The 15,688-nt window shown below is 42.4% G+C and overlaps 1 protein-coding gene across 2 annotated transcripts in view; it reads left to right on the forward strand.

Annotated features, from left to right (window-relative positions):
* The first annotated feature begins 909 nt into the window (after nucleotides 1-909).
* Nucleotides 910-15,688, forward strand: part of Plekhb2 (pleckstrin homology domain containing B2) — a 41,673-nt gene continuing 26,894 nt past the window's right edge. For both annotated transcript variants that reach the window (XM_069989472.1, XM_069989473.1), the window contains exons 1-3: nucleotides 910-993; nucleotides 10,177-10,221; nucleotides 14,415-14,567. In XM_069989472.1, the coding sequence (XP_069845573.1) occupies nucleotides 10,185-10,221; nucleotides 14,415-14,567 (190 nt within the window). In that variant the 5' untranslated portion in view covers nucleotides 910-993; nucleotides 10,177-10,184. The remainder of the gene's footprint in view (nucleotides 994-10,176; nucleotides 10,222-14,414; nucleotides 14,568-15,688) is intronic.

The raw sequence follows: 15,688 nt of genomic DNA on the forward strand, positions 1-15,688 counted from the left end.
AAGTGTTATATGACTTACCTATACCTACAGCCCCTGTAATAATTTTAGACTTAAAGTTTAGAGACATTATATCCATCACACAATTTCTTTTGTTATCATCTTGCATAACAGTAGTACATTTGTCAAAACTATTAACTAAGAAAAAGCATTCATAATTTTTTCATGAACACTTTTATTGTGTTCCAGGATCCCATTTGGGGCTCCAAACCGCTTCAGTCTTCTTTGGTTTTTGGTGATTTTGACAGTTCTGAGTATTGATGGGTTATTATTTTGAATGTCCCTCCTTCTGTTGAGACCTGTCTGGTATCTCCCTGCGGGTTAGATAGTAGTTCTGGATATTGGGGAAAGGTCACAGGAGAATTTTTCATCGCTTCTTATGGGGGTAACTACCACCATGTCTAATCGCTGTTGATATGAACCTTGGTCACTTAGAAAAGGCGGTTTCTCAAATTCTGGATGGGTAGGGGTCAAGATATCAGCCTTGATGGTTAAAATAATTACAATCCCTCTGTAGGGAAGATGCATTTCTTTAATACTTATCTCCGTGTTATAACAATCCTAAGAGACTTAAAAAGTATTCCAAATTTGGCCTTTGGGTATTCTTTCAGGCTAATAGCTGAGCGCTTCCTCACTTCTAGGAGGAGGTCCTGCCTGAGATAGCCCTTGGCTAGTCCAGGTCCTACACATATGCCTTTCTCTCAGGCCTTTTATTTGCGAGAGATGGGATTTACAGCCCAAGTCCAGTGCTTCCTACTCTTTCACAGGCAAAGACCAAGCATGCGCCAAGGAAGAGCACCGCCTAGCCGAGGCCCCGCCCCGCGCGCCCAGACCCCGCCCCCGCCCCGCCCACGACACGGTCGGCGTGCCCGGCGCATGCGCTCAGGGCAGGGACGCAGGACGTGCGCGTGCGTCTGCCCGGTGGGTTGTCCATTCTCGGCAGCTTGAGCGTCCTTGGTCTCCTCGGCTTCTAGCTGGCGGCCTGAGTGTTCGCAGGTGACCGTCCCCTCCTGCCTGGGATGACCCTGGTCCTCTCACCCGGCTGCCTGCTCCCCACTTCCTGACCCTACTAGAACCTCCTCTAGGGTCCTCCTCAGTCCGCGCCCCTAGGGGGACCTCACCTCCCCGGAGCCCCGTCCCCGGCCCCTCACCTCCCCGGAGCCCCGACTCTGACCCCTCACCTCCCCGGAGCCCCCGTCTCTGGCCATCGGGGGCCCTCCCTCCCCGCCCCCGTCCCCGTCCTGAATCCCCAGCCGCCCAGCCCATGAGCCTCGGACAGCCCTCCCCGTCCCGAACCTTGCTTCTCCCGACCCCGGGAGGGGCCCCCACTCCCCCATGCGAATCCTCCGCCTCTCAGCTCTCCGGAGGGGCCCGCACTTCTACACCCTTCCCCTCCTTCCCCTGCCCGACCCCTCCTCCAGCCCGGCTCCCCTTTCGGAAGCCGCCTGTGCTCTGACCCTGAGCGAACCCCGTCCTGTCTGCTTCCCCAGTCTGCCCTTCCTAATCCTCGCGCCCTTCCCGAGCCGCCGCGCCCCGATCCTTATGCTGGGCTCCCCACCTCTCCGACCTCCTGCGCCCGCCCCCTTCCCGGGGAACCGCAGTCCTTCCTCTCCCCTCCCCGGGCTCCTGGGTCCCGCGCCCCTCCGTAGCCCCGGGGCCTGCGAGCACCGAGCGCGGCCGCCGCCGTGTGCCTCCGTGGCTGCCCGGGCCTCCGTGGGCCTCTCTGCCAGCCTGGGATCTGCGGGCGCCTTGCCAGCGCCCCTGCGCCTAGTGCCCGGGGTTGGGCCTTCTGCCCGTCCTCGGCGCTTTGCTTCTCCCGGATGGGCCCTTCCTAGCTGGCGTTCCCAGGCTTTGGCCTTAGACGGCCTTTAGTGTCATAGATGCCTGGTTCTACAGTGTATATTTCTTTCACATTTGATTCTGTTATGTAACTGGATTGAGAACTCTGAGGTCATGGGTTTTTATTTTTCACAAGCATGAGTTTTTTTTTGCGGGGGTGGGGTTTAAATCTCATGTAGAGCAGTTCACAAATAGGCTTCTTGGTAGAGTAAATTTACACATCGTGTTTCCTTGTGGGCAGAGGAATGAGGTTGATTATCATCAAATATTCTCTTCCCTCTCCTCTACTTCCTTCTCCTTATTTTGATGTCTCCCATTTGAGCAGGAATCAGAACAACCAATACTAGATTGAGGGCTCTTCCTATTTCCTCAGGCCTCAGAGGGGATCAGTGTTGATGCGGAAGTGATTTGTTGGAAGTCACATGGGGAGCTAGGGCTGGGGCCTGCCTGTTTACTTATAGCCCACAATATTATGGAAGATATTAGTAATCCAAACATGTATGCATAGGCACACAGGTATCTGTGCAGTGGGCGCACCTGCTTAAGGGCCAGCAGGTGGGTGGGAATACTCCTGCCGCTGGTTCTGGGAGGACGCGGGTGTGTTCTCTGTATCTAGAAGACCTGATCCTGGGCAGGTCTGCTGGAAATGGGAACTACATGTGAACCCCTCTGGTGTTGGCATATACCTGGGATTTCTAATTACTCCTTTTTTTTCCTTTTCTTAAGGAGGCAATTGTTTATAGCTAAAGTGAGTGTTAGTTAGAACAGGCCAAATTGTGTTTGGTGGAGTTACCCAGAATTACAGCTCTTGAAACAAGATAGTGTTAGGTTTTTAAAAAGAGGTAGCCGAGTAAGAACAGCAGCACACCGTGGTATTCAGGTAAGGGGTAGGTTTATTCAGTAGACCTGCTGGACCAGGCAAGGTTGGCACTCCATGTGGCTGGGAAAGGCCTGGGAATGAGAGAGAGCTGGGAAAGAGAGAGGAAAGAGAGAGAAAAGAGCTAGAAAAGAACAGAGAGAGAGCTAGAAAAGAACAGAGAGAGCATCTGGACCTGGGCTAGCCCTTATCTAGGGTATGGGCGGAGAAAGGTGTGGCCACATCAAATTCAGATGTGACCTCAGCGGATGCAGATGTGACCTCTTCCAGGTGTCCTAGTTGCCTAGGTAAGGCAGGTACTGGGTGGAGACTTTGCTGCGAGGAGGGTGGAGTCTGCTAGCTATCCGGGAGTGTACCTTACAGATAGTAGTGTAGTTACAGCCATTCATAACTATGGAAGGCTCTGCTGTGTGGCTCTTTCTGACACACCTAGTTTAACCTTCATAATAACCCCATTAGGTAATTGGTGTGTCTTTTCTTTCATTCAGTAAGAAAACAGGTTTAGGGAGGTTTAGTACCTTGCTCGAGGTCATGCCAGGGAGGAGAGGCAGACTAGTCAGGTCCAGATCTAGCACTATTATCTTTTCACCTGTTAAGTTGATCCTTTTGTACTCCATGCATTACAACTGAGTTGAATTCCTATTTAATCTGAACTGTTGACTGTGGCAAGGTTTTCAAGGCTTCTATAGATTTTATTGTCCTGGAAGTAATGTGGCTGTTTTACAACTAATTTATTTTGTCCTCTAAGATGAACATCAGACTTACGTCTAGCTGGATGAATTTTAACTTATGAATTAGGCCCTATTCCAGAATATAAAAAGTGAAATGTTGGAATAAGTTGCTTGTCTCCCTTGCGCCCTCTTTTTTCTTCTTCTTCTAACTATGTTTAAAGTTCGATCCTCAAGGTGTTTTGCTAAATCTTCTGCTCCTTTTGAGAAACAGACTAATGTCCCTGTTTTACAATGTTGTGGACAAATTTTAGCTAAGTGTATAAAGTGAATAAAATGAATGGTAAGAAGAAAGGTGTGTGAATATTGTCATAGTATTCAACATATATATATATATATATATATATACATGAAAATGGTAATTGAGAGGATGGGTGAGATTGAGAGATATGGGGAGAATGATGGAAAGGATGACACTGATCAAGATACATTGTATTCAGACTGACACTAAGTTGAGAACCATTTGTCCAACTACTTAAAGCTAAATAAATATCCAAATAATTAAATGAGTAAACTAACATTGGTGTTGGTGGTAGTACTTATTACTGTGGAAGCAGTTATCATGAGTAGAGTGTTAGTAACTATCAGGCATCATGCCACATACTTGAATATTTTACTCAGTCTTCCAAACATCCTATCAAGTAAATTGTGTGTATATGTGTGCCTGCCAGTCCTGGGGCTTGGACTCAGAGCCTTGGCACTGTCCCTGTGCTTTTTTTGCTCAAGACTATCATTCTACCACTTGAGCCACAGTTCACTTCCAGCTTTTTGATGTTTAATTGGAGATAAAAGCGTTATGGACTTTACTGTTCAGGCTGGCTTTGAACCTCAATCCTCAGATAACCGCTTCCTCAGTAGCTAGGATTACAGGTAGTCACTGCCACCCAGCCTGTGGTATTCTCATAGATCAAAAAATTAAAGTTTAGAAATATAAAGAAATTTGCTTAAGGTAACATAACTGATTTGGGATTTAAACACAGAACAAATCTTTTGTTTTCTTTTTTCCTGGAGCTTGAATTTGGGGCCTGGACACGTCCAGGACACACTCCTTGGGTATTTTGCCCAAGGCTAGCGCTCTACCACTTTGCGCCACAACACCACTTCCAGTTTTCAGGTGGTTTATTGGAGATAAATGTCCCACAAACATTCCTGCCCAGGCTGGCTTTGAACCTGGATTCTCACATCTCAGCCTCCTGAGTAGCTAGGATTACAGGCATGAGGCACCAGCACCAAGCAAACACAGGCTCTAAAGCCTATATTAATAAGCATTAGGCTTTATTAAATTTTATCATACATATTCTTGGTATTGGAGATGCAGTCCAGAGCCTTGCCCAGGAAGCGCTCTACCACTGAGTTACATTCCCAACTTTGTTCAAATTTTAGTTGTAGTTATCTTGGAACTGAGAGCTCTCTGAATGTTTCTATTTTACAACACAGTTTTGTTTTTTGGACGTAACATGTATTAGTTCTCCAATAATAGGGATTTATTTATTATTGAACCTCTTTGCTCTTTATATTGTCTCTGATTCCTGTGAGTCTTGTTTTCTTTAATCTGTCTGTTAGGCTGTTATTAAATGATAGATGATTCTTGTTCTTTGTTCCTATTTAAGAGCAAGGTACTAAGAAAGACTGATAGAGAGTCTTGTGCTTAAAGTTTATTAGCTGAGTGGAGACTTGATTTTTTTTTATTGTGGAACCCCCAACCATCAGTATCAGTGAGCTTTTTCTCTTTGGTTATGACCTTAGTACTGGGCTAGTTTCTAGGAGGTGAGGTATGGAAGGGTACTGGGTATTTTAAGATTTTCACATGCTATATTCCTCTTCTAGGTGTGACATCTCATACCCACTCTGAGCTGTGCCTGATGTCCCAAGCCCAGAGCCTCTCTAGAGGGAGATCCTCAGGGTCATAAGGATTGCTACCTAGATGGTTCTGGTGCCTAATAATTCTTAGTGAGTTTGAGTAAATTCTGCTAGTATTTCCCCCACCTTCAGATTTATCTTTTACTTCCATTCTCTGAATTTTCTAGAATTTTATATACAGCTAGAGTTGGTTTGCTGAGTTTTTGCTTCTGTTACCATATGGAAAACCAAAGAAAGCTAGATTTTCTGTTATTTCTTGTCTAGTTGCTTTAGAATTATCTGACTTCTTATCTGACTTTGTCTCTTTTGCCATTCTCTTCACTTTATTATTGTGGATTAATGCCTTGTTTCCAGTTATCATCCTGGTTGTGTTTCAGAAGGTAGCAGAGTTATCTGTTTTTTATTTATTTATTTATTTATTTATTTATTTATTTATTTATTTATTTATTTATTTATTTATTTATTTAATTTGTGCTGGTCCTGGGGCTTAAACTCAGGGCTTGGGCACTGTCCCTGATCTTTTGTGCTCAAAGCTAGCATTTTTACCATTTGAACTATAGCTCCACTTCTGGCTTTTTTTGCTAGTTAATTGGAGCTAGGCTTTCCTATCCAGGGTGGCTTTAAGCAACAATCCTCAGATTTCTGTGTCTTGAGTTGTTGGGATTATAGGCGTGAGCCACTATTATGATCCATAATTAACCTTGGAAATAGCAGAGCAGTCACCATGGTGAAGTTCATATACTGCCATGTGCATTACATTTATTTGTATTTTAATTGTATTCTCTGCCTTTCCCTTGGAAAATAACTCTCCTGTGAACTATGATGTTGAGCCACAAGAACCAGGAATTCTCTAGAAATATATAAGGGAGATACAAATGGAAAGATAGACTTTAAAAGTCTGCCTCTTTTGCATTTCTCCTGCCATAGGTAACCTTAAGGCAGGTCAGGCTAGTAGGATCTAGGACTCTGTGACTCTTCAGAAGCATGTGACTCTTCAGAAGACTGAGGACAAGCAAAATGATACACAGTGTCTTCTCTGGACCTTACTTCTGGGAGGGTTCAAGACCTGCTGGAAGAGTGTGACAGGGCCAAACTTTAGACAGAACCATTTATTGGTCCAGTATGAGTAAGGTGACTCAGTTAAGAAACAAGTGATTGTGACTGCTTATGTGAGGACTTGCTTCCCTTGACAGGTCTTAACTTAGTCTGCTTGGTATGTAGGGGATCTAGTTTGTGTCACATGCGGCTTAGAGATTGGGAGCCAGAGGCCAGGGTAGATTGTAGCTGAGAGTAGAGGTTGAAGAGGCAGGTAGTACTCTGTGTGGTAGTGAAACCAATGTGGAGGCCAACCCCAGAGGCCAGAAGATACAAAGGACACACATTTCTTTAAAGTACTCAACTGTCTGCAACCTTGTTAACTCTGTTAGATGGTATAGTTTGCAGATTTCAGAGTCCTAAGAAGATGCCCTGTGGCTAAAAGTACTGTATACCCTGGGTGAAGATTCTGCAAATTCCACACAGTACAGTAAGATGCTCCCATCATTATGGAGCATTTATTGCCTCTTGGCTTCTTTACATTTTCCCGGAGACCCAGCAGTAGGTGCCTGCCCAGCAAGTTCAGATCAACAAACTCAATGCATTCCTTAGCATGTGAACTTATGGTTCATTTCCCCACAGCCATTTTTCTTCATTAGCTCAAGTTTAGGTTGGTTTCAAGCCTATTCCTAGGTTATCCTTGTAGTCTAAATCTCTGTAACCTTGAGCCTTAGCCTAGATATCTACTCTTTTGGTCTTATAAAAGAAATCCTAACATCTAAGATACAAAATATGACACATATCCCTTACTACTAACAACATGAACACTTGGATTAACTATTAACAAAATGAACACTTGGATTATCTATGGGATGATAGTAAACAAAATCACTGTATCAGCTTAAAAAAAAGTCACAGGGGAAAGTGAAGGAAGGGGCAGCTCTCCAAGAAGAATTGTACTCATTACCTGACTTATGGAATTATAACACCTCTGTATAACTCCTTAACAATAACAATAAAGTTTTATATATAAAAACCCAATTGCATTGTAAGTTTTATATATAAAAACCCAATTGCACTGTTCCCAGTTGTGTGAGATAAAACTCACATTGAAAATTTCTTTTTCACTAACATTTTATAGTGGTATAATTTGAATTCTTGATGTTCAGGTTACTTGTTCACCTCCCTTGTTTTGAGACCTGGTCTCACCAGGTAACCTGGGCTGGTCTTAAACTCAGTCTTCCTGTCTCCTCTCCCGGAGTGAATATAGATATGCACCATTATGTCTAGTTCTCTTGTTCTAATAAGCTATAACTATTAATTGGAATTTGATGCCCTTTCTAAAGCTAGTTAACTTTTTCAAATCCTTTCTAAAAAGCATTTCTAAAAGCAAATTTTTCTTAAGAGACAAGTTCTCACTACATTACTCACGCTGTCAGACTGACACTGAACTCCTGGACTCAAGCCATTCTCCTGCCTCTGTCTGAGGACAGGACCACAGATATAAGCCCCCAGGCATGATGCAGCTTTGCTTTTTAATAATAATATGTCTCAGGACTGTCTTGAGATGTTCAGCCCCTAAATTGTAATCAGCTCATTTGCACTGAGTGCTGATTCCTTTTAGAGAAGACTAGAGTTAGAGATAATAAAACCTGGGCACTAGGAGCCATGAGATTGTTTCCTATAATGACTAAAGATGGATAGGATGACACCAGAAAAGAAGCAATTCAACATCAGAATTTCCTTTGTCGGAAAGTTTCCAGTTTCTGTCTAATGTTTCCCTTTCTTTTAATAGTGTTAATTGTATTACATAGGCATATATAGTATGTTCATAATGTTCTTTACATGCAGACATATTTCTGTTTTTCTCCATTTTAAAGTTTGATTTAACTGGCCTGGAACTAATTCCCAATCTGCTGTTCTCTCCTTTTTGATATCTTTTATGTCTAGTTCCTACCTGCAAAGAAACTGTGCTCTCATCCCAAGGAGATACCTGTACCTGTCACGACTCATACATTAGTGGATTATAAGCAGAGACAATAGGAAATCTAATGATTTGTGCTTTACCTAAAGTTATCTTTTCTAGTACCAGGGTTTGAACTCAGGCCCTTCATTTGCTGGCTTGCTTGCTCATGGCTGGTAGGTACTTACCACCTGAGCTATGCCTTTAAGCCTGAGTTTTGATGGTTATTTTGCAGATGGAGTCTCATGGACTTTTCTGCTTGGGCTGGATTTGAACTATGATTCTTTCAAATCTCAGCCTTATATGCAGGTATGATTACAGGCACAAGGCACCAGCACTTGTCTTCTAGAGCTGTTTTTTAAAACATTTTCCTGGATGTTGCTGTTGATGGTAATTTGACAGACATGTTCAACTGATGGCCACAGAGAATAAGCAAAGCTATTCAGTATTCTACTGGCCTGACATTTGGACTGTTTAAAATGGCAATAATACAGCCAAATTGGTGTTAGACATTTGAAATTTAAATAGAGATACCACAGAAATTCAAGAAACTCCTTTCTTTTGTTCCACATTTATTTATTATTTAGTTTTGATTGGTCATGGGGCTTGAAGTAAGGGCCTGGGCACTGTCCTTGTTCCACATTTTTATATACCTGTTTCAAAGCCATAAACTAATGTTACTAACAGAGTTGTGTGGCAACATTTCAGTCAGATTTTCTCTTTGTATTGTAACTAGGTGGTTCTTCTTCAAGTACTTTTTGCTAAGTAGCTGTTGCTAGAGAGATTCTTTTTTATGTGATATGGGCATAGGGATTTGTCATGCTTTGCACTTTGGTATAATGCATTTTACCCTTCCAGTTTGGTGTGAATGGAGGTAATAACATTGCAGAAATGTAATGTCTGCAACATATAGCCTGGCTTTTAAATCCTTTTCTCACTTGTTTCTTTACTATTAGAGTGTAAGCTACATGAAAGCAGGTAGTTGAACTGCCAAATTCCAGTGTGTAGGGCAATTTGGGCACAATTCTTAGCTACACTAAGAATATTTGTTCAATGAGCACATGATAATATTTCTCTACCTCAAATCCTGTTGGAAGAATGGTTATTTCAGTGTGTTAATGCAGGGAACCAAATTCAACCCAGCTTAAAGGATAAACCTACAATTTTGCTTAGCAGAAATCCCTGGATTAGAGTGGGTTTTGGGTTTAGTTGGTGGATCACCTTTGTGAGATTTTCTGTCTTTAGGATTAGCCACCTGCATTCTGGTCCCTGCTGGTCAGAAGGTGGCAGCCAGCAGGATTGAGCTGCTTCTGTTTGTGATTACTGAGACAAAGTGGATGCTGGCTGTATGTCTGAGGCGAAAGATTGCAGAATAGATAGCATGAGTTGGCAAAAACTGGAAGGAATGCTAGAACCTTCAGAGTATAAGGTTGCAGATAGGGTGTAGGAGGACTAAGGCTTGTGGACACATTTTTTTAAAAAAAATACTGTGATGGAGTTAACTTTATCAGCTTTCCCTTCGTATTTCTGCTATCCTGCCCAGATTGTATCATGTCAGTCTGCTGGGCATGCCAGATGTAAAGCTAGGAGCTGAACTCCTAGGCCCCTAGGACATTGGGAGAGTTATAAGAAGCCATACATTTTTATCAGAGCTGAATCTTAGTAATCCTGGGACTGCTTCCTCTCTGTTTGATTCAGCAAAGTGGGTGGTGAGGTTCAAGCTGGGAATGGGAGACTCCGGAGGTCAGGTGGCCAGTGATGTGAGATAGCTCTGAGTGTTCCTCTGCTCACACTGAAGGACATGAGGAGTGAGAATTGGGCCAGATGAATCCCTCTTTTCCTGGATATTATTCTGAACCTGCCTGTTCCTTCTGTAGGTGAAGAGATGGCGTTTGTGAAGAGTGGATGGTTGCTACGCCAGAGTGAGTACATGTGCTGTGCTTTCTGCACATCTTTATTTCTGTTTGCCTACATGAATCACATCTTTAACATTAGCTTATGTTAGTTATACCGAGGGGCAGTTCAGTGTTCCGTTTCCACACTTGTTTACAATATGTTCCAATTAGTCTCACCCCTTCTACCATTCTCTTTTTCTCCCTTCCCAAAACAATTTCACCAGGTTTCATGTTCTATTTTCATAGTTGCAAGTGAAATGAATCCCATTTAAAAATGAATCAGAAATCCTTTTTAATGTAGTAGCCTTGAATTTCCTCTTGGGAATTTTTAGAACTCTATAAATATACACACATGGAGCTCCTCCTTGCTTGCTCTTGATGGGAATGAGGCATCAGTGACAGTTCTTGCTGCTCCCCATTACTAACAGCTTGCTTTATTACTAATGGCTGACCTGAGGTTCCACTTGACTCTAAGCACACCTTACTGCTAGATTGTCACTGGGACTTAGTCTCTGCCTGTAAGTAGTATCTGTCTTACTGTGACTCAGATTCTGGAGGACAACTTGACTGAGGACATAGTTTATTGAAGAGACTTTTGTTTCCAAAACAGCTCCATTGAAGAGAAGCTCATTTCTTGCAGGTTGGGGTCCACTGTCCTAGACTTGTCTCTGTGGGCATGTTCTTCATATATTGTCTGCTCATCTCTGAGGAAGTCATCCTCTACTTTAAAGCAGGAGAAGCTGGCTCTGTTTATTAAAGGAAGAATAAGTAGATTATTTTGCTGTCTTAGAGACAAATTAAGGAAAAGTGACCATTATGTTATTTATGACTTTAGCAAAAAATGGAGCAAAAACATGTGTTATTTACTGTTTAGAGACTTTAATTTGTGGTTGTAAATCTAGCAGGGAAGAGTCAACTACATACTTTAGATGGTTTATTAAAAACCATTGTTTTGTCTGAAGTTTTGGTAGGTGCTATTGTTTCTTGTTGAAGTGGAGATTCAGTGCAATTTGTCTAGGTCTGACTCCATCATTAACACTATTTTGACACAAATGTGGCCCTTCAGCTTGTTAGTGTCTATCTATACATTCTTAGACCTGGACCTTTATTTCCTAACCATAGGATACCATGTATCATATCCATCCTTTAGCACAGATGGATTTGTTGTAATATTGACTTACACAGTAAGTTTTGGTGTGTTAGAGTTTAGTGCTAGTCTTTGTGTAAGTTTCCTTGTTTTGGGTTTTGTGATCCCAACCACTCCTTGGCTGTGAAGAAGTTGCTCCAACATCTCTGAATACTTGCCTCCCCTACTTTTATTCTGTTCCTTTGGATGTCTTCTGGTTTTCTCCTTTTCCCACCATATTTAACTGTAAGTGGTTTGTAGTTGTAGTGGACAGTATCTTGTGTACTAGTGTTTTTGCTCCTTACCAGTGCCTAGCCTGATGATGTTACACATAGTAGCCTGAAGTTACTCAGTCATTTCAAAGGTCCTAGCAATAGACCATAGCTATTTCAGAGGTGTGTATTTAGACGACTATTTTATAGACCCATCTCTAGAAATGTGGATTGCTTTTCCTTTACTAACAGCAGAAGAGTCAATCTTGAGAACAACAAATGAGGGGACATCTATTACATTTATTGGGTTGCATAGCAGCAGAGGTATACATGTGGGACATGTGGTACTCTGGTCTCCTTTTTCTACATAGACCTAGGGGCTAGTACTTTGCCTCTATTGTACAACTTGATTTGAGCATTTCCAGTCAAGAGTTTTAGTGGCAGGGGGAATACTTGGGCAGAAACTCCTAGCCTGGTGATTCCAACTTTTTTGTGGCTCAGTCTGGTGGTTTCTGGGTAGCTCATGCCCTGGCCATCATGTGGATATTGGTGTTACAATGAGAAAGTATAGTATTGGTAATAGGAAGGCTGGATGTCACATAAAAGAACATGTAGGGAGTAGAAGGAGATTTATGCTTATTGGTCAAGAACAGGGTGAGAAAGAGTGCTGGAAGTTAAGATTTGCCCTAGAGTCTACTGCAGGAAATTCTTTCCCAGCAGGCAAGGAAATTACAACGTTATGAAATAAATTCCTGGTCCAAGATGACAAAATAGAAGGATAGGGGATGTACCAGGTAATAGCCCTGTGCCTATTTACCTAGGGCATGATTCCATCTGTATCTGTGTTGTGTGTGTGTGTGTGTGTGTGTGTGTGTACGTGCGTGCGTGTGTGTGTGTGTGTGTGTGTGTGTGCGTGTGTGTGCGCACGTGCATGTGTGTGCTGCTGCTGGGCCTGGGCTCTGTCTCTTAGCTTTTTAAGTCAAAGCTGGTGTTCTTCCACCTGAGCCACAGTTCTGCTTCTGGCTTTTTGGTGGTTAATTGGAAATAAGGGTCTCATGGACTTACCTGCCTATACTTTGAACCATGATCCTCATATCTTAGCCTCCTGGGTAGCTAGGATTACAGGTGTGAGCTACAGGATCTTGGCTCTGAGTTTTCTGAGGGGCAATATTAGAAAAAAGTTTAGGTTAAAGCTCTTAAGGACAGAAAAAAAAAACATTTTTCCAAGAGCTATTATAATCATTTGCTTAGTGACTCTCTAATCCAGCTTTTTGTGTGTGTGTGTGGATTGGTATATAGGTTTGAAATCAGGGCCTCTTGCTTCCTGGGCAGGCACTCCCCCACTTGAACCTGCAAGCTTTTTAAAAGCCTAACTTTTCTTGTTTGTTTTGGGACTTGCCCGTTGGCTGGTAGCCTCCTCTGTATCTGCAGAATATGCTACCTGAAGCCTTATTACAGCAGTATAGAGAAGCCATACTGTCTGTTTCCACTAACAATTTGTTTTTTTTTTTTTTTTTTTTAGTAAGTTTTTTATTGTATAAATACGGTACGGAGGGGTTACAATCACATGAGCAAGGTAATGAGTACATATCTAATCAAGCACTTTTGACTCCTCCTTTGTTTTTCCCCTACCATCCACTCCCCCCCATCTCCACAACTACATTCCCGCCCATATCCATGCCAAATTGTAAATTAGTTTTTCCACATATTGTCTTGTACATCTCATTGTTACAATGGGTCAACCTGTATCTTTATTTTTTTTTTCTTTTTCTTTTTTTTTATTGTAAAGATACTATACAGAGGGTTACAGTTACATGAGTGAGGTAATGAGTACACTTCCACTTCCTCTTGAACATTGTTACCCCCTCCATTGTTTTCCCCCTACCATCCCCTCCCTCCCTCCCTTCCCCAAGGTTCTTTTTTTTTTTTTTTTTGATTGTGATTAAGTGATTACTTAATTTCCGGAAATTCACAGTATTGTGGAATAATGATGCTCATTTAAAGTCACAAGTTCATTCTAACTTTCCTGGAGCAAATTGTCTATCACAGTCTGTAATATATAACGGTGCTCATATGTTATATACCATATATGTGATCAGCAGCATGGGGATATTTAGTAGTGGTTCAACCAGATGAGTGGGAGTTCTTTGTTTCTTAAGTCCTGTTAGTTTTGTCATATCACCTAACATTTTGGATTCATCATCCACTTATCAGGGAGACCATGTACTGTTTGTCTCTTCGTTCTTGGCTTACCTCGCTCAACATGATTCCTTCTAGCTCCATCCATTTCCCTGCAAATGCCATTATTTTGTCATTTCTAATGGCTGCATAATATTCCATTGTGTATAGATACCACAATTTTTGGATCCATTCATCTGTGGTGGGGCATCTAGGTTGTTTCCATATCCTAGCTATTGCGAACAGTGCTGCAATAAACATGGAGGTGCACGTGTCCTTGTATATTGGTTCCTGTTGTTCAGGGTAGATGCCTAGAAGTGGTATGACTGGGTCGTAAGGGAGGTCAATCTTTAGCTTTCTAAGGACCCTCCAGACTGCTTTCCAAAGTGGTTGTATGAGTGTACATTCCCACCAGCAGTGTAATAGGGTTCCTCGTTCTCCACATCCCCTCCAGCATTTGTCGTTGACTGATTTGTGGATGTGGGACATTCTGACTGGGGTAAGGTGGTATCTCAGGGTTGTCTTTATTTGCATTTCCTTCACCACCAGGGATGATGAACATTTCCACTAACAATTTGATGGATGGCTTTACTAAGTTCTGTGCAGGTGTGCTTCAGGCTAAAGGACAGTTCCCTTTGTTTTTGCTGTAAGTAAGAATACTGTCTTTGTTCTTTTCATCCAAAGCTATCTTCTTATATTTTCAGGTACAATCTTGAAACGCTGGAAGAAGAATTGGTTTGACCTGTGGTCAGATGGCCACCTAATCTATTATGATGACCAGACCCGGCAGAGTATTGAGGATAAAGTCCATATGCCGGTGGATTGCATCAATCTTCGCATGGGGCATGAGTGTCGGGGTAAGCTTCTTGGCTTTGTTCTATTATGTCACCTGCCATTGTCTTTTTTGTGTGTATCTGTATATGTGTGTGTGTGTGTGTGTGTGTGTGTGTGTGTGTGTGTGTGTGTGTGAGAGAGAGAGAGAGAGAGAGAGAGAGAGAGAGAGAGAGAGAGAGAGAGAGAGAGAGAGAGAGAGAGAGAGACAATATTGGAGCATGAACTCAGGGCTCAGGGCGTTGGTATTGTCCCTTAGCTTTTTTACTCAGGACTGGTACATTGTCACTTGAGCCACATTTTAACTTCCAGCTTCTTGATGGTTAATTAGAGATAAGAGGCTACTGTCCCTTTTCTGCCCAGGATGGCTCTGAACTGTGATCCTAACATTGTAGTCTCTTGAGTAACTAGGATTATAGGCATGAGCCACTGACATCTAGCTCCTTTCTCAATCTTAATGGGAAATGGATTTCTTTTCTTATTGTATATGGATTTGTTAATAGACTGAAAGAGTTTCCATCCAAGATGGGTAGCTACAGTGGGGTCACAGGCACTTAGGTTGTGAACCATAGAGTTCATTCAGATAGATTTTCTCATCTGAGTTAGGCCCTTTCAGTTCATGTCCTATCACCTGCTGGAGAGGGAATCAGATGTTAGAATCCCAAGAGGGATTTTTATTTTGTGACAGAAACAGGCACATACCAGTTTTTTTTTCATGTGCCAGTACAGACTGGGGCTTGAACTCAGGACTTGAGCCCTATCCCTTAGATTTTTTTTTGTTAGAGACTGGTACTCTATCACTTGAACCATCACTCTACTTCTGGCTTTTGGTGATTAATTGGAGATAAGAGTCTCATGGAGTTTCTTGCCTGGGCTGGCTTTAAACCATGATCTTCAGATCTCAGCCTTCTGATTAGCCAGAGTCATAGGCGTGAGTCACTAGCTTCTGGCTACTTGGTGGCTTCTACAATATCATGCTCTCCTGGAATTACTTCTCATATTCACTTGAACAGATTAGTTTTAAAAAATGTTTTTTTATTGTAAAAATACTGTACAGAGGGTTTACAGTTACATGAGTAAGGTAATGAGTACATTTCCTATCCAGCATTGTTAGCTCCTCCTTTGTTTTCCCCTGTCATCCCTTTCC

The sequence above is a fragment of the Dipodomys merriami genome, unplaced genomic scaffold, assembly GCF_024711535.1.
Source record: "Dipodomys merriami isolate MVZ:Mamm:240054 unplaced genomic scaffold, mDipMer1.0.p SCAF_38, whole genome shotgun sequence".
NCBI lineage: Eukaryota > Metazoa > Chordata > Mammalia > Rodentia > Heteromyidae > Dipodomys > Dipodomys merriami.